This window comes from Podarcis muralis, chromosome 2 (genome assembly GCF_964188315.1).
Source record: "Podarcis muralis chromosome 2, rPodMur119.hap1.1, whole genome shotgun sequence".
Taxonomy (NCBI): Eukaryota; Metazoa; Chordata; class Lepidosauria; order Squamata; family Lacertidae; genus Podarcis; species Podarcis muralis.
In genome coordinates, this window is record NC_135656.1 from 116743806 (window position 1) to 116763017 (window position 19212).

A 19212-nucleotide genomic window follows, 5' to 3' on the forward strand; every position below is an offset into this window, starting at 1 on the left:
AGCTTCCAGCTGGTTGCAGGAAGGTCCTGCAGCCAGTTGGAAGCTGTGCCTTGGTTTTCGAACCGTTTCGGGAGTCAAACCAACTCCCGGAATGGATTAAATTCGAGAACCAGGGTTACGACTGTACAGTGGTACCCCGCAAGACGAATGCCTCGCGAGACGAAAAACTCGCAAAACGAAAGGTTTTTTCGTTTTCGAGTTGCCTCGCAAGACGAATTTCCCTATGGGCTTGCTTCGCAAAACGAAGCTTGCCCCGGGGACAGCGGGTCTTCTCTTTTGAAGCAAGGGGCGGCGGGGAGATTGCTTCTCCCGGTGCTCCGAAGCGGGGTGGGGGGGGTGGGAACACCTGCCCCAGCCGCCGGGCTTCGTAGCGCTGCTGCGAAGCCGGGCGGGGGGCGGGAACACCTGCCCCGGCCACCCCGCTTCGGAACGCTGCTCCGAAGCGGGGTGGGGGGGCGGGAACACCTGCCCCCGCCCCCGGGCTTCGTAGCGCTGCTGCGAAGCCGGGCGGGGAGCGGGAACACCTGCCCCAGCCACCCCGCTTCGGAACGCTGCTCCGAAGCGGGGTGGGGGGGGGCGGGAACACCTGCCCCAGCCGCCGGGCTTCGTAGCGCTGCTGCGAAGCCGGGCGGCGGGGGGGGGGGGCGGGAACACCTTCTGAAGGCGGGCGGGGGGCGAAAGTCTTTGTCCCCCCTGCCTGCCTTCCCAGGGGCTTTTAAATCGCCCCGGACAGCGGAGAAGTCCTCCGCTGTCCCAGGGTTTTTTAAAATGCTGGGGGTGGGAAGAAAAGCCCTTGTCCCCCCCCCCCCCAGCCTTCAGAAGAGGTCCGGGGACAGTCTGTCCCCGGACCTGGTCTGAAGGCGGTTTCCCTAGGAATGCATTAATTGATTTTCAATGCATTCCTATGGGAAACCGTGCATCGCAAGACGAAAAAACCGCAAGACGAAGAGACTTGCGGAACGAATTAATTTCGTCTTGCGAGGCACCACTGTATCTGGGTTCGCCACCCATTCTCCCAGCAAGCCGCTGCAGCTTCAACATTCTCTTTTGTGATTTCAGAGCACCAAATTAAAAATAAAATAAAAAAGAAGACAATGAAATAAAAACAAAAGCCTTACCAAGCAAGGTGGCATCTCTGTCAGCCTCTTGCTTGATGTCCCTGAAGTGAGGCCTGGGCCAGGTATCTGGTGGAGCCCGTTCCGCTTCAGGAAAGGCCCGTACCGCCTCCTTGAACAGCACATAAGACAGAAACAGTGAGGGTCTCACTTAAATAAATAAATAAAAGCACTCAGAATGTCGTGTTAAGATCTAAAAATGCCCACCCATCCTCTTATTGCAGGGCCAAGCTACACATTGTGTTGAAAACTAGCCTGCTTAACCGACCTACTTTTATTTCGGAGAAAATGTGGCCGCAGGCCCTCCAATCACATCTGCGTTCCAGATTGGACGACCCACAGCTCGCTTTTCCTCCAAATGAAAAGTGGGTGCCATGTTTCTGTCGACAACCACCCCTGCCCTCTATCCAATGGGAATCCTTGTTTTTCAATAATAAAAATAAAAATAAAAAATTTTATTTATACCCCACCCTCCCCAGCCAGAGCTGGGCTCAGGGCGGCTAACACCAATAAAATCACAGTAAAAAACATGAGAGGGGGGAAAAACACAATTTAAAGTACAGGTTAAAATGCAATTTAAAATGCAGCCTCATTTTAAAAGTAGCTATCATGGGAATTGGGGTTGCTTGTGTGTAACCTCCACCTGCTCCAAACTGCGTGAGGCGGTTGCGTTTTCCCCGGCTGAGCAGCCCCCTTGGGCACGACTGCTTCAGTCGCTGGCAGAATCCGTCAGTGGGTGTTTCCTAAACTTCTTCCAACATAAAAATTCCTTAACGGACAGCCTCCTTCTCGCCTCTCTGCGCGGCAGCCTTCTGCACAGAGTGGGCGTGCCTATCGGTGGTCCTCCACTCTCCCCACTGACCTCACTAGAAGAGTCTCAGAGCCTCCCCTCCGAAGTGCTCTCCAACCCTCCTTCCCTCCTGGTGTCACCTGATTTTCCTCCCCCCCGCGGGAGCCCTCTCTCCTCCTGTACTGGTTCCTTCTCCGGCATCATTGGAGAGCCTCGCCTCTCTATTTTGTTCTGATGTCAGTTCCCTGACAGTAGCCGATAAATCAAGTAGCCGATAAATTTGATTCTTTTACATAGTTTTGTATGTTTTGTGAAATTTTATGCATTGTGACTTGCTGTTATTTTTATTGATTACAGTAATTCTTTACTGTAATTCATGGGTAGGCAAACTAAGGCCCGGGGGCCGGATCCGGCCCAATCGCCTTCTCAATCTGGCCCGCAGACAGTCCGGGAATCAGCATGTTTCTACATGAGTAGAATGTGTGCTTTTATTTAAAATGCATCTCTGGGTTATTTGTGGGGCATAGGAATTCATTCTTTTTTTTTTTCTTTTTTTTTTTCAAAATATAGTCCGGCCCCCAAGGTCTGAGGGACAGTGGATTGGCCCCCTGCTGAAAAAGTTTGCTGATCCCTGCTCTAAACAGTGTAAGCTGTTTAATTATTATTTGCTGGTATTTATTTTTACTTTTATATTCTAATCAGTTATTGAATATTTGATACAAATTGTTTATTTTAAAGTTACTGTGACTTTTTGTGTTGGATCAGCTTGTTATTATGTGTGTGTTCTTTGCGGTCTATTTTGTTGTTTCTTCAGCTTGGAAGCTGCCTTTTGTATAGTAATATAGAAAGGCGGTATACAAATTAAAAATGAAAATGAAATGAAATCCTGGCTAGTTCCCCCTAAAAGTTACACAAGTACAGTGGTGCCCCAAAAGACGAATGCCTCGCAAGACGAAAAACCCGCAAGACGAAAGGGTTTTCCGTTGTGGAGGCGCTTCGCAAGACGAATTTCCCTATGGGCTTGCTTCGCAAGACGAAAACGTCTTGCGAGTCTCGCCATATTTTTTTTGGTCCCCCCCCTTTTTCAAAGCCGCTAAGCCGTTAATAGCCTTTTAACAGCTTAGCCGCTAAGCCGCTAATAGCGCTAAATCGCTAATAGCGCTAATCCGCTTAGCCGCTAATGGGCTTGCTTCGCAAGACGAAAAAACCGCTAGACAAAGAGAATCGCGGAACGGATTATTTTCGTCTTGCGAGGCACCACTGTAGTGTGGCCCACAAGTAGTCCTTTCTGCAGTTGAGTTCACTCTCTGAATCGATGCAGAGTTCACTGGGACCGGCTGCTACACCACTCTGGGAATTGCAGCTCTGTGCAGGCAGTCTCCTAACAACACTCAGCACTCTAAATAAACTACAGTTCCCAGGAATTTGGGGGGAAAGCCATGACTGTTTAAATAGGCACAACAGACAAGATTTACCGAAGAACGGCAGATGAAGATGAGGGACTAGATGGAACTTGCCGAACTGACCGGGAGACTCCGAGACCAGAGAGAAGAGACGGTGGAAGAAGATTGGAAGAAGTTTAAGGAATATTTGAAAAAATATGTTAATATTTAAATCTTAGAATAGCTTTGGAAGTGGATATAGGCATTAGGTTTAGAAGCAGAAGATAGTGTATTTTATAAGTGATAAAATGTGAAGTTTTTTATGGTTAAAGTAAGTTTGGGGGGGGAAGATGGTTAGAAATTATGATATATGTAAGCTGCTAAAGATGAAGTAAAATCAGATAGGTGGGACTTGGGGAAGCCCACTTAACAATGTTTAGAAAATAAGGTTTCGTGTGCATGCACACTTCTTCAGATACACTGAAACAGAAGTTGCCAGATCCTTCTACAGGGACGCGGACTTATAAAAAATATTGGGGGGGCCCGGGAAAGCTCATGAATAATAAATAAGCTCATGAATATGCAAATAAAGTGGCGCCGCCTCCTCGTGAGCGAATAGGGGAGAGCGTGCTGCGCCTATTAATCAGCTCCAAAGGAAATTGGGTGGAGCTTTTGCTCGGGAGGGAGGGCAGGAGGCATGCAGCCCGCCCCTCCCTGTGCATTTTGGGCTGGGGGAGGGGCGGCGATGGCGCTCTGCTGGAGGGGCGCCGGAGATTATTGGGGGGGCGGAGCCCCCCCAAACGAATTTTTGAGGGGGCTTGGGCCCCCTCAAGCCCCATGGAGTCGGCGCCTATGTCCTTCTATATAGTGAGAAGGTGGGGAGGGGTATTACTCTGAAGGGTGGTGGGAATGGGTGATTGGCAGATAGCTGTGATGAGCCTGTTGACGACTCTTAACGACTGCAATAGGTCTTACAGGAAAAAGCAAGGGGTGAGAAGGTGAAAAATGGCTTTGTCATGTATAATGAGATAAGAATCCAATGTCTTTGTTCAGACCAGGTCTCTCCATGGTTTTAAGTTTGGTAATGAGTTGCAATTCAGCAGCTACTGGAAGTGCTACTGGAAGGAATTTTTTTTGTTTTGACTATGGCAGACCAACACGGCTACCTATCTGTAACTAGAAAATAAGGATATGACAAGAATTTGTTTGTATTGTTTGTCTTTTCTGTTTGTGTTTTTTATTTGTGTTATAAAATTAATTTTTTTTTTTGCGAAAAAAACAACAAGTGGCACAACAGGACTTTAAATGCATAGAGCGGATGGTTCGGTACAAAGCCACTGGAACGAACCATATTAGGGCTGTAGCTCAGAGCTTCTGTGTTACATGCAGCAGATGGGAATGTCCTCTGCCTGAAAATCCTGCAGAGCCCCTGCCAGTCTGTGTAGACAATACTGACCTGGGTCTGACTCGGTATGAGCCATTTATTACGCTAAAACCTCTCACCTTCCCTCCGAGTCTCTCGTCCTCCTGCTGCCTCAGTAGGAACTCCTCTGCCAGGGCAACAACTTGGGCGCAGGTCTCCGGGCGACATTCCTTGACCCAGCTCTGCATCTCCGGGGGCAGGACGGCCAGGAACTGCTCCAGGATCACCAGCTCCAGGATCTGCTCCTTGGTGTGCCTCTCCGGCTTCAGCCACCGGTGGCAAAGCTCCCGGAGCCGGGTGCAAGTCTCTCGAGGCCCCTCCTGGTAGGCGAACTGCCGGAAGTGTTGCCGCGGTGCGTCAGGACCAACCTCCTCTTCCTTCACTTTCTCACTCTCTCTTTCCTCTTTGGCCAGCAGGTTGTTGGCTTCTCTCCCGGGATGTGGCAGAAAAGGGTCCTGGCGTGGCCTGGCGTCACCTGGAGACAGGCCAGCTTGGGCCTCATCCCGCAACGCCAATGTCCTCTGGTGCTGGTCTCTCCCGTCGGAGTGGGAAGACTCCATTGCTCTGAGGAACTCCTGCAACTGGGCCTCCCATGGCTGCTTCTGTGGCTCCTGCCTGACGTGGCCCGACACGTTTCTCTCCCAGAATTCCCTCATATTCCCATCCTGCATGGCACGAGAGCCTTTCCCCACTTCAGCTGGGTCCGGCTCCTCCACTTTCATCCTCTGCTTTAGCACAGCACCGGGCGGTAGGCTCAAGGTCAACGTATCTCCTGGCTCGGCGGCCATTTTCCTTTTTCAAGCCAATGGTGGGCGAAGCTCGAGCTGCGGCTAGCCAGTCCCACAAAAAGGTTTTTGCTGCAAAAGGCGGGGGGGGGGGGAGAACCCAGGTGCTTCTGTGATAAGAATTTTAAAGTCTTAGATACATAATAAATGTTCGTAAATGTACCAACCAAACACGTACATCAGGGGTCTGCAACCCGCGGCTCTGGAGCCGCATGTGGCTCTTTTACACCATTGCCGCGGCTCCGGGGCGGATACTAGCGAGGGGAGGAGGCGCATTGTGCGCCCCGACACTCCCCACTGTGGCGGGCGCTGTACTGGCTGTGACGTCGCATGGGGGCGGTGCGTGCATTAGTCACGCACCGTCCCGACGTCACCTTCCCGCCCGCTGTCAGATCGCGGCTCTGGAGATATATTTGTTTTAAATGTTGCAATGGTTTTGCGGCTCCCAGTTGTTTTTTTCTTTGGAAACGGGTCCAAGTGGCTCTTTTTGTCTTAAAGGTTGCAGACCCCTGACATACATAGATCAGCACAGGAAGACTGACCTGAAACCATGTTTGATTCCCAAACTGACCAAATGTTTTCTCTGCAAGGTCAAAGGAAAATGGAAAAGCCTCCCCATTGTCTTGTCCTTCACAAATCCTGTCTTAAGGGTATGTCTGTGTATGAACAGGGTGAGCCCGTGACTTGGCTCAGGAACTAAGTATTTATCATTACAAAAGACTGGCCAGGCTCCCCAGGGTATCCAATCAAGTGAGCATTAACAGGTAACCTGTCAGATGAGATAAACAACGCATTTCTGCTGCAGACCACCTTTTCTGTGATGTATGTATGATGTATGGAGAGGTGGTCTGGAGCTCCAGGGCGGGGAATTTAAAATTTCTATATAAGGGCAGGCACACCTTTGTTCGGGGTCCTCCTCCGTCCTCCTGCATGTGTGGGGAGCACCCTGTTGCAACAGATCAATAAAGATCAGGCTTACTAGCTTCTTTCCTTCTCAATTTTCTCTGGTTGGCCTCTGTTATTTTCTCCTACCGATAGGGAACCCACGTAAGGACTCTATATGGGCTCTTGGATACCCCATAAGGGAAGAAGGGCAGATGTTTTGTTTACAACACTTCACAGGAAAGGAAGGGGTGCCCAAAGAAAGATTTTTCGTCCTCTTAGCCACAAAGAATCAGATGTGGGGGAACTTTGGTTCTCCAGACGCTCCTGAACTACAACTCCCCCTCATCACTGACCACCAGCCAATGTTTTCTGGGGCTGATGGGAGTTGTGGTGTAGCAACATCTGGAGAGACGAAGTTCCTTCTCCTGTTGTGCACAAAGGCATTTGGAGGGTGGAATCAGAAGCCTAATAAATTAGATCTGCCTGTGCTTCATAGCGTCTCATAATAAGAGTCTGCCTGCCAGATCAGGTCAAGGGCCTATCTAGTCCAGCCTCCTGCTCTCACAGTGGCTGGCCAGAGGACCCAATGGGAACATAGCTGTCAACGTTTCCCTTTTTAAAGGGAAATTCCCTTATTCCGAATAGGATTCGTCACAAGAAAAGGGAAAAGTTGACAGCTATGAATGGGAAACCTGCAAGCAGGACACGAGCACAAAAAACAACCGATATTCAGAAGCATTTCTGCCTCCAGCCTTTACGGATAGTAGCACAGATAGATTTCTCTTCCCTGAATTTGTCCAATTCTCATTTAAAGCCATCCAAGCTTGCTGTCATCACCAGAGTTGATGATGATTACTACTACTATTCATTATCCTCTACTGGAATTATTATTGTTATAAAATGATAATAATTTATTATTAATTATTTGTACTTTTTATTTTTATTCATTATCAATATCCTCATCATTTATTGGGCTTTTTATAGCTATAATTTATTATTATAATTATTTATTGTATTATTATTATTGCTATTCATTATCCTCTACTGGAATTATTGTCATAATTTATTACCATCATTATTTATCTGTACTTTTATTCTTTTTATTTATTATCAAAATCTTCCTCATCATTTTTTGGGCTTATTATAGCTATAATTTATTGTTTTCATTATTTATTGTAGTATTATTACTATAATTATTGCTATTCATTATCCTCTACTGGAATTATTGTTATAATTCATTATCACCATTATTTATTTGTACTTTTATTCTTTTTATTTATTATCAAAATCTTCCTCATTTTATTTATTTTCAAAGTCTTCCTCATCATTTTTTGAGCTTATTATAGCTATAATTTATTATCATCATCATTGAAATAAATGATGACGATGATGATGATGTACTGGAACTATCTTAATCATTTATAGGATTTCTCACCTGTCCTTCACGGTACGCTCCCTGTGTGGGTTGCAAAAATAGCAAAAACGCAGGATTAAACTTCTGCTAAAACAATGTACAATTACAAGAACAGGGTGAATCCCAGAAACACACCTCTCAGGTGCGAAAGGGCAGGGGGAAAAGAGGTGCATTGAAAGCTATGCAACGAAGGTGGCAGCTGCCCTCTCTTAGACCTCGCCTTTTCGTTTAATATTAGCTGACAACAATACGCAAACAAAAGACACTTAACAACGCAATCCAATTTAACACAAAGCACAATATTTGTAATCACTTATCACCATCGTCTACTATATAAGTCACAGTGTTCCACATTTAAGTATATTTCATTGGAGGGGTTTGGGCTGGCTGCAAATGGGGACCAGGCTCTTGCACCTTTAATTAATTGTGCAAATGAGGTTCTTTCAGCTTGGCAGGACATGCTGTGTTAGCGGACGTGCCCTCTTTTGCACACACAATTATTAAAGGTGCAAAAAGCAATGCAGTCTTTGCAGCTGGTCACCCGAATACATTCAGAACCAGCAAAATCTGGGGAGGAAGAAAACGTAAAAGGCGAGGCCCACTGACCAAACCATCCCTTCCTATTAGGTATACTAAGATTAGGAATCTTGTGCTTAGATGGGAGGCTGCACTGAGCAAGGCACTAGTCCTCAAGGAATTCCGTTGGGGGCGCGGAAAGAGAATCTCCCGTGCACTTCCATGCTCTCACCTGATCCTTTTGCAAGGCTTTCTTCCGCCCCTTCTCCTCCTCCGATGTCGCCTTGGCCGCGCCTGGCAAATTCAAACTCCGCTTGGGTTTCCCCCAGTAGAATAAGGAGGAAATGATCACAGAGATGCCCTCGCCAAAAATCCACAGAGTGCAGAGAGAAAAGGGAAGAGCGACACATCTCAGGGTGCGAATAGCAAATTCCCGGGTTCCCGTTGGAGAAACCATTAAATATATATATATCGGTGCCAACGATCTGTTTACCTATGGAGAGGTGCAGGATTTCACCGTAGTTTCCCAGCAGGTAACAGAAAAGTAAGAATGGAAAAAGGATCGATAATTCCACTCTTATTTGGTGCATAAAATTCAAGGTTGTGGGGTGTTTTTTAAAAAAAGGTTTTAAAATAAGCCTGACCTTGCAAATATTTAGCCTATTATCCGTCAGATGGGCGGGGTATAAGAAATAAATAATTATTATACTATTACAGGTTGTTGATTGGGGTGCTCTAGCTTACAGCAAACCTGCAGTGTAGTCCAATGTTAATGTTGCAGGTTGGGGTCCAGGCTGAGACAGACTCGCAGAACTATAAAACTGGAGAGTTGGATGGGACCCAGACGGTCATCTAGTCCAACCCCCTGCAATGGGTGGTTAATTGCAACAACAACAACCCTGCAATATGGACGCACCATTATCATATCCCTTTTCCAGGCTGAAGGTGGGGCTGGAGCTGAGTTGCGACCACACAAAAGCCTTCCAATGGAGTCCAGTGCTGCAACGACCCCTGCATTTCAGCCACAAGTGGACGAGAGTTCCGCGCACAACCACCCTGCAATGTAGTTTGGTTTGGGGTCGGGAGCTCAGGCAGGGGCTGGTTTGGATCTGCAGCCAAAAAAAATTCTCCCCTTCGAGCTGCAGCTAAATGCTACTTAAACTGCCCTCCCTCCTTCCAGTGTGGTGTAGTGGTTAAGAGCGGTGGACTCGTAATCAGGTGAACCGGGTTCACATCTCCGCTCCTCCACATGCAGCTGCTGGGTGACCTTGGGCCAGTCACACTTCTCTGAAGTCTCTCAGCCCCACTCACCTCACAGAGTGTTTGTTGTGAGGGAGGAAGGGAAAGGAGAATGTTAGCCGCTTTGAGACTCCTTTGAGTAGTGATAAAGCAAGATATAAAATCCAAACTCTTCTTCTTCTTCCCCCTACCCAGTCCAAATCCAGCTCTTGGCTGTACACAGAAGCTTTGTGCTTCTTCTCAATGCAGAATTGCTCTACTGTCGTTGAAACCCAAAAGAACTCAAGTCGCGTGGAATATTAAGCGGCACAGGGTTAACCAGTGGAACTCACTGCCACTGTCTTAGATGCGCTGAAAAGGGGATTAGACCAATTGATGGAGGAGGCGGCTTTCAACGGCCACTGTTAATGATACAGTAGTTATATATGCTACCTCTTCAGGATCAGAAATGGTACCCGCTGCTGAGGATCAGGAGAAGTGGAGCACTCCTAGGGTCAGGTTCTGCCTTCGAGCTTCCCAGAGGCTGACCACTGTTGGAAACTGGGTACTAAGGAGGCCTTTATTCTCATCCAGCAAGGCTCTTATTATTACATGCAAACAAGGCCCATCTATGCTGCTGTGGGTTGTCTTTAGGAATCTAAATTTAGCCTTTACCAAATTACAGCTACAATAAAATATTGGTTGGGCAGTGTTTTTTGGGGGGGTGTGGAGAGTGTGGCCCACCTAGAAGTTGTTGGGACTCCTGTCTCACATCACCCAGCATGGCCAATGGTCAGGAAAGATGGAAGTTGCAGGTTATAGGTTTCTCCTCCATCTTCGAAACTAGAAACGCAGGCCGTGTTACTCTTCACTTTTTGAAAGAAAATCTCTATGGTGCAGCTTCTCCCGCAAATCAGAGATGGGCAGACATTACATAGAAAGCCGCTATTGGCTCATAGAGATAGAAAAGGGTTGAGTCACAAACTGCCCCCATCAGCTTCCGGTTTGGGAGCTCCATTCATTTTATTCTGTTGAAAGTGATCGAATCAGTGCCTTCTGAAAGAAATTATAATGTAGGGACATAGGAAGCTTCCTTCTACAAGTCCAACTGGCTCGGTACTGCAGCAGCTCTCCAGGCTTTCAGACTGGAGGATCTCTGTCAGGCCAGGGATTGAATCTGCAACACAAATATTCTGCCCCTTAGCTATGGTCCGTCCCACCCCCACCCCAGAAAGTGCTTGCTGAATGCTATTGGTTGAGTGGTGCGCAATTTTTTCCTGCATTTTAATGTCTGGTCTCTTATTTTGATGCATTCTCCAATGATTTCAGGTGCAAGTTTACTCGGAAGTAGGTCCCACTGTCTACAATGCATCTTACTTTCTAGGTAGACGTACGGGGTGGGGATTGCAGTTCAACCCTATCATACTTGTCTACTCGGAAGCAAGTTCATTAAATTCAGTGGGGCTTGTTGTTGTTTAGTTGTGTCCGACTCTTCGTGACCCAATGGACCAGAGCATGCCAGGCTTCCACTGCCTCCCGCAGTTTGGTCACTCATGCTGGTAGCTTCGAGAACACTGTCCAACCATCTCGTCCTCTGTCGTCCCCTTCTCCTTGTGCCCTCCCTCTTTCCCAACATCAGGGTCTTCTCCAGGGAGTCTTCTCTTCTCATGAGGTGGCCAAAGTACTGGAGCCTCAGCTTCACGATCTGTCCTTCCAGTGAGCACTCAGGTCTGATTTCCTTAAGAATGGATGCGTTTGATCTTCTTGCAGTCCATGGGACTCTCAAGAGTCTCATCCAGCACCATAATTCAAAAGCATCAATTCTTCGGTGATCAGCCTTCTTTATGGTCCAGCTCTCACTTCCACTACTGGGAAAACCATAGCTTTCACTATACAGACCTTTGTTGGCAAGGTGATGTCTCTGCTTTTTAAGATGCTGTCTAGGTTTGTCATTGCTTTTCTCCCAAGAAGCAGGCGTCTTTTAATTTCGTGACTGCTGTCACCAGTGGGGCATGCTCCCGGGTAAATAAGTGTAGGATTGCAGCCTGTGGGAGTAAGCCCCACAGAACTGAGTGAGACTTGCTTCCAAGCAGACAGGTATTACTACAGGAAGGAAAGTCCCCCTTAACAAAATGAGTGGTTTTTTGTTTTGTTTTGTTTGGCACTCCCAGCCTGCTCTTTGGGTTATAAAAACGCCCATTCAGTCCAAGGTTGTGTGGTGCAGCATTCAAACCCTAACTCAGCCAGGTAGCGAGTGAACTTGGGGCAGTCAGCCTAACTTTCCTTACAGGATTATTTTGAGGATAAAACAGGGAAAGAGAGAGAACCAGTGTGCCACCTTAAATTCCTCAGAGGAACAGCAGCTTATCACTGTAATAATACCAATCCATTCTTATAATAAATACTACTTAACATTGGTATAGAGCTTTCAAGTGCTCAAAAGTGCTTTACACCCGTCATCTAGTCATAATCCTTCTCAACAACCCTGTAAGGCAAGCCAGCATGATTCTCACCCAATCTGCAAGGGACATGTCTGGAGGGATTGAACCTGTAGCCCTCTGAGGAACATCCCACAAAGTTCCAGCCCTCTGGAATTTTCTGGCTGATTTTTGATCCTCCTCTTGCAATTTCTCACTGACATAAGGGGCAAGGGGGTTAAACAAGTATTCTTTAAAATGGACAGAAAATGTATCCCAAACGAAGGGATAGTTGTTGTAATATGGGACAACCGGGGCCAAGTGCTGCCACAGCACAGAACAGGAATAGAATTCAGCACTGGCTGCAGAATTCTGCTTCCTGCGACTCTCCACTTGCTTTCTTAAAAAAAAAAAAAATAATTCAGGTTTCTGGTCCTTGTGGGTGCAAGTAAGCTAAAATTATCACATGGCCACTAATATATTAAAAAATAATGTTAATTAATACAGTGTCCAATTATATTTGGGGTTTGATGATAAAGATAGAATATAGCTTGATGCAGATAGGGTCAGATGAATTCATCTCCTTTACAGCTGGTGGCTACCTTGGCTATATAATTTGCTCTAATTTTCCTAGCAACAGTTGCAAAGAGTGCTACACGCCAGGTCACATACTTATCTGTGTCTGCGAGGAGAAATAAAATCATGTCAGAAGGGTTCTGGCCAGGGGACCTTGTCATTATAGGTGCTAAAAATCTTTCTCTTCCTTCATTATATAAGGGGCAGCGCAAGATATAATGCATAAGGTCCTCTAATTCAGGACATCTCCTAATGCAAACACGTTCGTTTGTTGGTATGCTTCTGTGTCTCCCATCTCTATAAGCTGAACAGGATTTCTTCAGGTCAGCACACATTTGTGTGTGTGTATGCGCCAACTCCCTCGGCCAATAAAGCGGGATGAGCGTCGCAACCCCAGAGTCAGCCACGACTGGACCTAATGGTCAGGGGTCCCTTTACCTTTACCTTTTTATGCGTGCTTAAGTGGAAAGGGGATGTGGGTTGCGCTGTGGTCTAAACCACAGACCCTAGGGCTTGCCGATCAGAAGGTTGGCGGTTCGAATCCCCGTGGCAGGGTGAGCCTCCCTTGCTCAGTCCCTGCTCCTGCCAACCGAGCAGTTTGAAAGCATGTCAAAGTGCAAGTAGATAAATAGGGAAGGTAAACAGCATTTCCGTCTGCTGGTCTGGTTCACCAGAAGCGGCTTAGTCATGCTGGCCACATGACCCGGAAGCTGTACGCCAGCTCCCTCAGCCAGTAAAGCGAGATGAGCGCTGCAACCCCAGAGTCGGCCACGACTGGACCTAATGGTCAGGGGTCCCTTTACCTTTATGCGTGCTTAAGTGGAAAAAATGGAATATGCAAAACAAGAGCAATGACATGCAAAATTTTCACAACACATGTTGCAGAACTCAGCTTAAGGTGGAAACAGCGGTGTTGTTTATTTATTTAAACACAGAGTGCCCACCGACAGCCCTGGGACCAACCCAACGGTCTGCAGTCCCTGCGTCCCGTGGCTTCTTTCGTGCCTTGTACAGTCGGCAGCATGAGCAAAACTCTTCTCGCAGTGCGAGCCCCGATGTGTTTTCTGCCTCTCTCCCGTGTGCCTCCTCTGGTGAGTGACAAGGACCATCCTCCTGCTGAACTTCCTCCCGCAGACGGAGCATCCATAGGGCTTCTCTCCCGTGTGGGTCCTCTCGTGGTTGGTGAGCTGCGATCGCTGGCAGAAGCTCTTCCCGCACTCCCCGCACTTGTAGGGCTTCTCCCCCGTGTGGATCCTCTCGTGCTTCATGCACGTGGAGCTCTGGCTGAAGCTTTTCCCACAGTGCGAGCACCGGTACGGCTTTTCCCCGGTGTGGGTCCTCTTGTGTGTGTTCAGGTTAGACCTGTCGCTGAAGCTCCTCCCGCACTCGGCGCACGTGTAGGGCTTCTCCCCCGTGTGGACTCTCTCGTGCGATGTGAGGTGTGGCTGCCGGCTGAAGCTCTTCCCGCAGTCGGGGCACTTGTACAGCTTCTCCCCCGTGTGCATCGTTTTGTGGGTGATGAGGCGGGATTTGTAGCTAAAGTTTCGCCCGCAGTCCAGGCACTCGTACGGCTTCCCTCCGGGGTGAATCCTCTGGTGGGCGACCAATTCGGCCCTCCGCCGAAAGGCCTTCCCGCACTCTAGGCATGTCTTCTGTCTCCCGCCTTTGGCGAGCCTCTCTTGTACCTGTCTGTCGCCGCACGGCTCATAGAAGTGCTGGTAACAAACGACGGAGGCTGCCTCTCTTTCCTTATTTGATGAGCCTCCTCGCCGGCCTGCCAAAGCTTCGCCCTGATCCGGACGCTGGGAAAGGTTTGGCTCAATGTTCCCCGGCAGGACCCAGTATGGATGGAGATCCCCAGCCGTTTCTGGACGGTCCGTCTCTTCCTCCCAGCACCTCTTGCCACCTGCTTGGAGAAAAATAAATCCCAAAGGTGAGCACTCTCCTCCTCCAGGGGAGAAAAAGGGGGCTACAGGGCACAGAAACAGAGTCAGGGCACTGGTCCAAATAGCTCAGTGTTAGGATAGGATTCCTCGCAAGAAAAGGGAAAAGTTGACAGCTATGGTTGGGGGATATTTCCAGCCCAACCTTGAGATGCTGTGGATTAAACCTGGGACAAAGCAGGTGGTGTGCCACTGAACTAGACGGTTTATTATTATTAAATGAAAGCTCAGAGTCTAGGGCATCACGGTGGCAACCCCTGCTTTATGGTATTGTTCGGGACCTGCTAAAAATACTACTGAAGTTAATCTATGTACCAAAAATTGATTAAGGTGTGGAATAAATACAAGCATAAATTAAATCTTCACCTTTGACAAAAGCTTTTTGCAACAAGGAAATGCAAAGAATTGGGGAATTTGGGTTGTTTTTTTAAAACACATTGTAAGGAGTCTGTATGGGAGTATACTGTATTTAAAAATTGGGTATTTTAGGGGGCTAACCAGGTTGGGATAGCTGGGTTTTGAATGTCTTATGTAGATTTTTCAATTTTGTTGTTCTGTATGGGACAATGACAATAAGATTATTGTAGCGTGTCGTAATTTAATTAGGGAATTCAATTAAGACATAGTCTGACATTATCGACGATATGGGACAGACCCGACGTTCATTTCCCCAATATTTACACACTAGGCTTGTAGTCTTCACTTTGACTGCAAAGAATGGACCCCTCTATGGGCACCAACAGAATACGATTCACTGATTATGAAGGGAACAACCAAAAAAGGATTAAGCAAAATAGACGAAAATATTCTAGATACAGTGGAACCTTGGAAGCCGAATGTCTGTAAACTCAAATGTTTTGGCTCCTGAATGATTGAAAACCGGAAGTGATTGTTCCGGTTTTTGAATGATTTTTGGAAGCCAAACATCTGGCGTGGTTCCTGCGGCTTCTGATTGGCTGTATCCTGCAATTGGAAGCCACACCTTGGAAGTCGAACGTTTTGGAAGTTGAATGGACTTCCGGAACGGATTCCGTTCAACTTCCAAGGTACGACTGTATATAGCTAACACATAATTCTTAGCAGCATAGTTGGGAAAGGGATTTGGGGCAAGAAATTTTGTTGGAACAACAACAGCACATTGTCAGCCAGGGGCAATACCTGCCTTCCAAACAGACACTATTAGTACTCAAGCAATTTTCCTTTGCATAAATAAATTGATTTTTATTTACTTTCTAACATTTTTATCCCATTCTTCCTCCAAAGAGGTTGAGAGACAGCATGCAAGGCCCCTCCCCCATTTTATTTTCACAACAGCCCTGTGAAGTAGGAGAGAGAAAAAGAGAGAGAGAGAGAGAGAGAGAGAGAGACCAGGCACCATGCAAAGGGCTTCCTGGGTGAATGAGGACTGAACCTCAGATCTCCTGAAACCATGTACCATTCCATTTGTTAATTTCTGCATTTATATAGCCACCCCATGACAAGAGGTCCCTGGGCATGTTGTGAAAAAGAAAAAGCACATTAAAAATACAATATCAAACAACAAAAACTCCTAACTAGTTAATTAAAAAGCTGAAACACAATTAAGAAGCACCGATTAAAACTCAGTTTATAACTGAGAGGCCCAGACAATAAAAGGTCAGTTATTTAAAGGGCCCAATAGGTAGCACCAGGCAAATAAAACCTCTCCGGGAAGGCTGTTCAAGTACCAGGGTGCCACTTCTAAAAAGGTCCTGTCCCTAGTGGGGACTCTCATCCCTTCATCTGGCAGGAAATCTCTGAGCAGGGCCTCTGAGGAGGATCTTAGAAGTTCAGGTGAGGTACAATACGGGAGAAGGCACTCAACAAACAGAGGCGCCGTCTCCTAATGATGTCGGCTACGCGTTCCTCTGGACACGGAATTTGTCCCCAACCTTTCAGCAGCTCTGCAATGTCTTTTTGGAATGGATTCTCTCATGTGCAGTAAGGCTTGGTCTCTGGGCGAAGGTTTTCCCACAGTCCAAGCACTTGTAAGGTTTCTCCCCTGTATGTATCCTTTCGTGTGTGTTCAGGTTGGAGCGATGGCTGAAGCTCTTCCCGCAGCCGGAGCAGTTATACGGCTTCTCTCTCGTGTGGGTCCTCCGGTGAACGAAGAAAGCCGACTTGTCGCGGAAGCACTTCACGCAATCCGGGCACTCGTGGGGCCTCTCCCCCGTGTGGATTCTCTGGTGCGAAAGGAGGCTGGAGCTCTGGGAGAAGCTCTTCCCGCACTCGGCGCACCTGTACGGCCTCTCTCCGGTGTGGGCCCGTTTGTGCGCCGTCAGGGACGACCGGTCGCTGAAGCTTTTCTCGCACTCCAAGCACTTGAACGGCTTCTCTCCCGTGTGGATCCGCTCGTGAGTAATCAAGTTGGAGCGGTGGCTGAAGCTTTTCCCACAGTCTGAACACTGATAGGGTTTTTCCCTCGTGTGGGTTCTCCGGTGCACATCCAAAGCCGATCTGTCCCGGAAGCTTTTGGCGCAGTCGGGGCACTTGTGTGGCTTCTCGCCCGTGTGGATTCTCTGATGTCGAATAAGGACCGACTTGTGCCGGAAGCTTTTCCTGCAGTCCGAGCAGCTGTAGGGTTTCTCTCCTGTGTGGATCCTCTGGTGTATAAGGAGCCCGGTTCTCCTGCTAAGGCTTTGCCCGCAGATTGGGCACTTGCACATCTTCTCTTGCCCAAGGTTTGTTTCATTTTCGGAATCGTGTCCAAGCGCTTTCCCGCATTCAAGGTCGGCCGTTGCCCCCTTGGCATTTCCCTCCGGTCCTTTCTCACCTCCCCAAGAATTCGTGACTGCACCCCCTTCCTTTCCCTCTTGGATGTCAGAAGTTACTCCCCAAACCGGGCATTGGGCAACACTCCGTTTATCCCTTTCTGCCAACATCCCACGTGGATCATCTTCCCCGGGACGTCCTGTCCAATTTTGCTCCATCACCAATGGCCTCTTCTGATCATCTGCTGGAAGAAGCAGAGCGTCCACATGTCAGTCTCCCTGTGCTAAGGGATGAAGGAACAACAGGCCAAGCTCAACATCAGGAAGGAAGATCAGGGGCAGACCATGTGCTTTGCATGCAGAAAGTCCCAGGCTGGGAAAGATTCCTTGTCTGAATAATAATAATAATAATAATCTATTATTTATACCCCGCCCATCTGGCTGAGTTTCCCCAGCCACTCTGGGCGGTTCCCAATCAAGTGTTAAAACCAATACAGCATTAAATATTATAAACTTCCCTAAAGAGGGCTGCCTTCAGATGTCTTTTAAAGACAGGATAGCTGCTTATTTCCTTCACATCTGAAGGGAGGGCGTTCCACAGGGCGGGCGCCACTACCGAGAAGGCCCTCTGTCTGGTTCCCTGTAACCTCATTTCACGCAATGAGGGAACCGCCAGAAGGCTCTCGGCGCTGGATCTCAGTGTCCGGGCTGAACGATCGGGGTGGAGACGCTCCTTCAGGTATACAGGACCGAGGCCGTTTAGGGCTTTAAAGGTCAGCACCAGCACTTTGAATTGTGCTCGGAAATGTACTGGGAGCCAATGCAGATCTCTCAGGACCGGTGTTATGTGGTCCCGGCGGCCACTCCCAGTCACCCGTCTAGCTGCTTAATTCTGGATTAATTGCAGTTTCCGGGTCACCTTCAAAGGTAGCCCCATGTAGAGCGCATTGTAGTAGTCCAAGCGGGAGATGACCAGAGCAGGCACCACTCTGGTGAGACAGTCCACGGAAAGGTAGGGTCTCAGCCTGTGTACCAGATGGAGATGGTAGACAGCTGCCCTGGACACAGAATTGACCTGCACCACCATGGACAACTGTGAGTCCAGAATGACTCCCAGGCTGCGCACCTGGTCCTTCAGAGGCACAGTTACCCCATTCAGGACCAGGGAGTCCCCCACACCTGCCCGCCTCCTGTCCCCCAAGAACAGTACTTCTGTCTTGTCAGGATTCAACCTCAATCTGTTGGCCACCATCCATCCTCCAACAGCCTCCAGGCACTCACACAGGACCTTCACTGCCTTCACTGGTTCTGATTTAAAAGAGAGGTAGAGCTGGGTATCATCCGCATACTGATGAACACCCAGTCCAAACCCTGGAGAGCTGCTGTCAGTCAGATCAGGCAGTGCTGAGCTAGATGGAGCAATGTTCTGACTCAGTATAAGGCTGCTTCCTGAGGAAAGTGGAGCCATGGTACTCCCTGCCACAGTGGGAATCCTTGTGGTGATATACCGTATTTTTCGCTCTGTAGGGCGCACCGGACCATAGGGTGCACCTAGGTTTTTTTTTTGGGGGGGGGAAATAAAGAAAATTTTTTTCATCCCGCTGGCTGTCTTGGCTTGCTCTTTAGCCACGCACAACCTCTCCAGCCAGGAGAGGCTGCGTGCGGATGGATCCCACTCGCTGTCTTGGCTTCCTTTTTAGCCGCAGGGCTAGCCCGAGCTTCCCCTGACCCCAGCCCCCAGAACGGGTCCAGGAGCGGGGGCGAGGTTGCGCACAACCCTGCCTTAGCTCCCGGAGCTTGCTGCTATCCGCAAGCCTTGGGAGCCCGGCAGGAACCGACCCCCTCTCACTCTCCAGGCTTCAGCGAAAGCCTGCATTCGCTCCACAGGACGCACACACATTTCCCCTTCATTTTTGGAGGGGAAAAAGTGTGTCCTGTAGAGCGAAAAATACGGTAAGTAACAGTCGACAAAGAGGGATTAGGTAACTAATGTTTGTTGTTGCCAGCTGATAATGCCAG

At 48.3% G+C, this 19212-nt stretch overlaps 1 protein-coding gene across 1 annotated transcript in view; it reads right to left on the reverse strand.

The window, feature by feature from the left end:
* LOC114592204 (uncharacterized) overlaps positions 1-19212 on the reverse strand; it is a 43914-nt gene that overhangs the window by 13090 nt on the left and 11612 nt on the right. Inside the window, exons 4-9 of the mRNA XM_077923573.1 lie at positions 16380-17438; positions 13822-14490; positions 9741-9808; positions 8543-8671; positions 4791-5507; positions 1119-1227 (exon numbers count right to left, since the gene is read on the reverse strand). Coding sequence (XP_077779699.1) covers positions 1119-1227; positions 4791-5507; positions 8543-8671; positions 9741-9808; positions 13822-14490; positions 16380-17438 — 2751 coding nt within the window. The remainder of the gene's footprint in view (positions 1-1118; positions 1228-4790; positions 5508-8542; positions 8672-9740; positions 9809-13821; positions 14491-16379; positions 17439-19212) is intronic.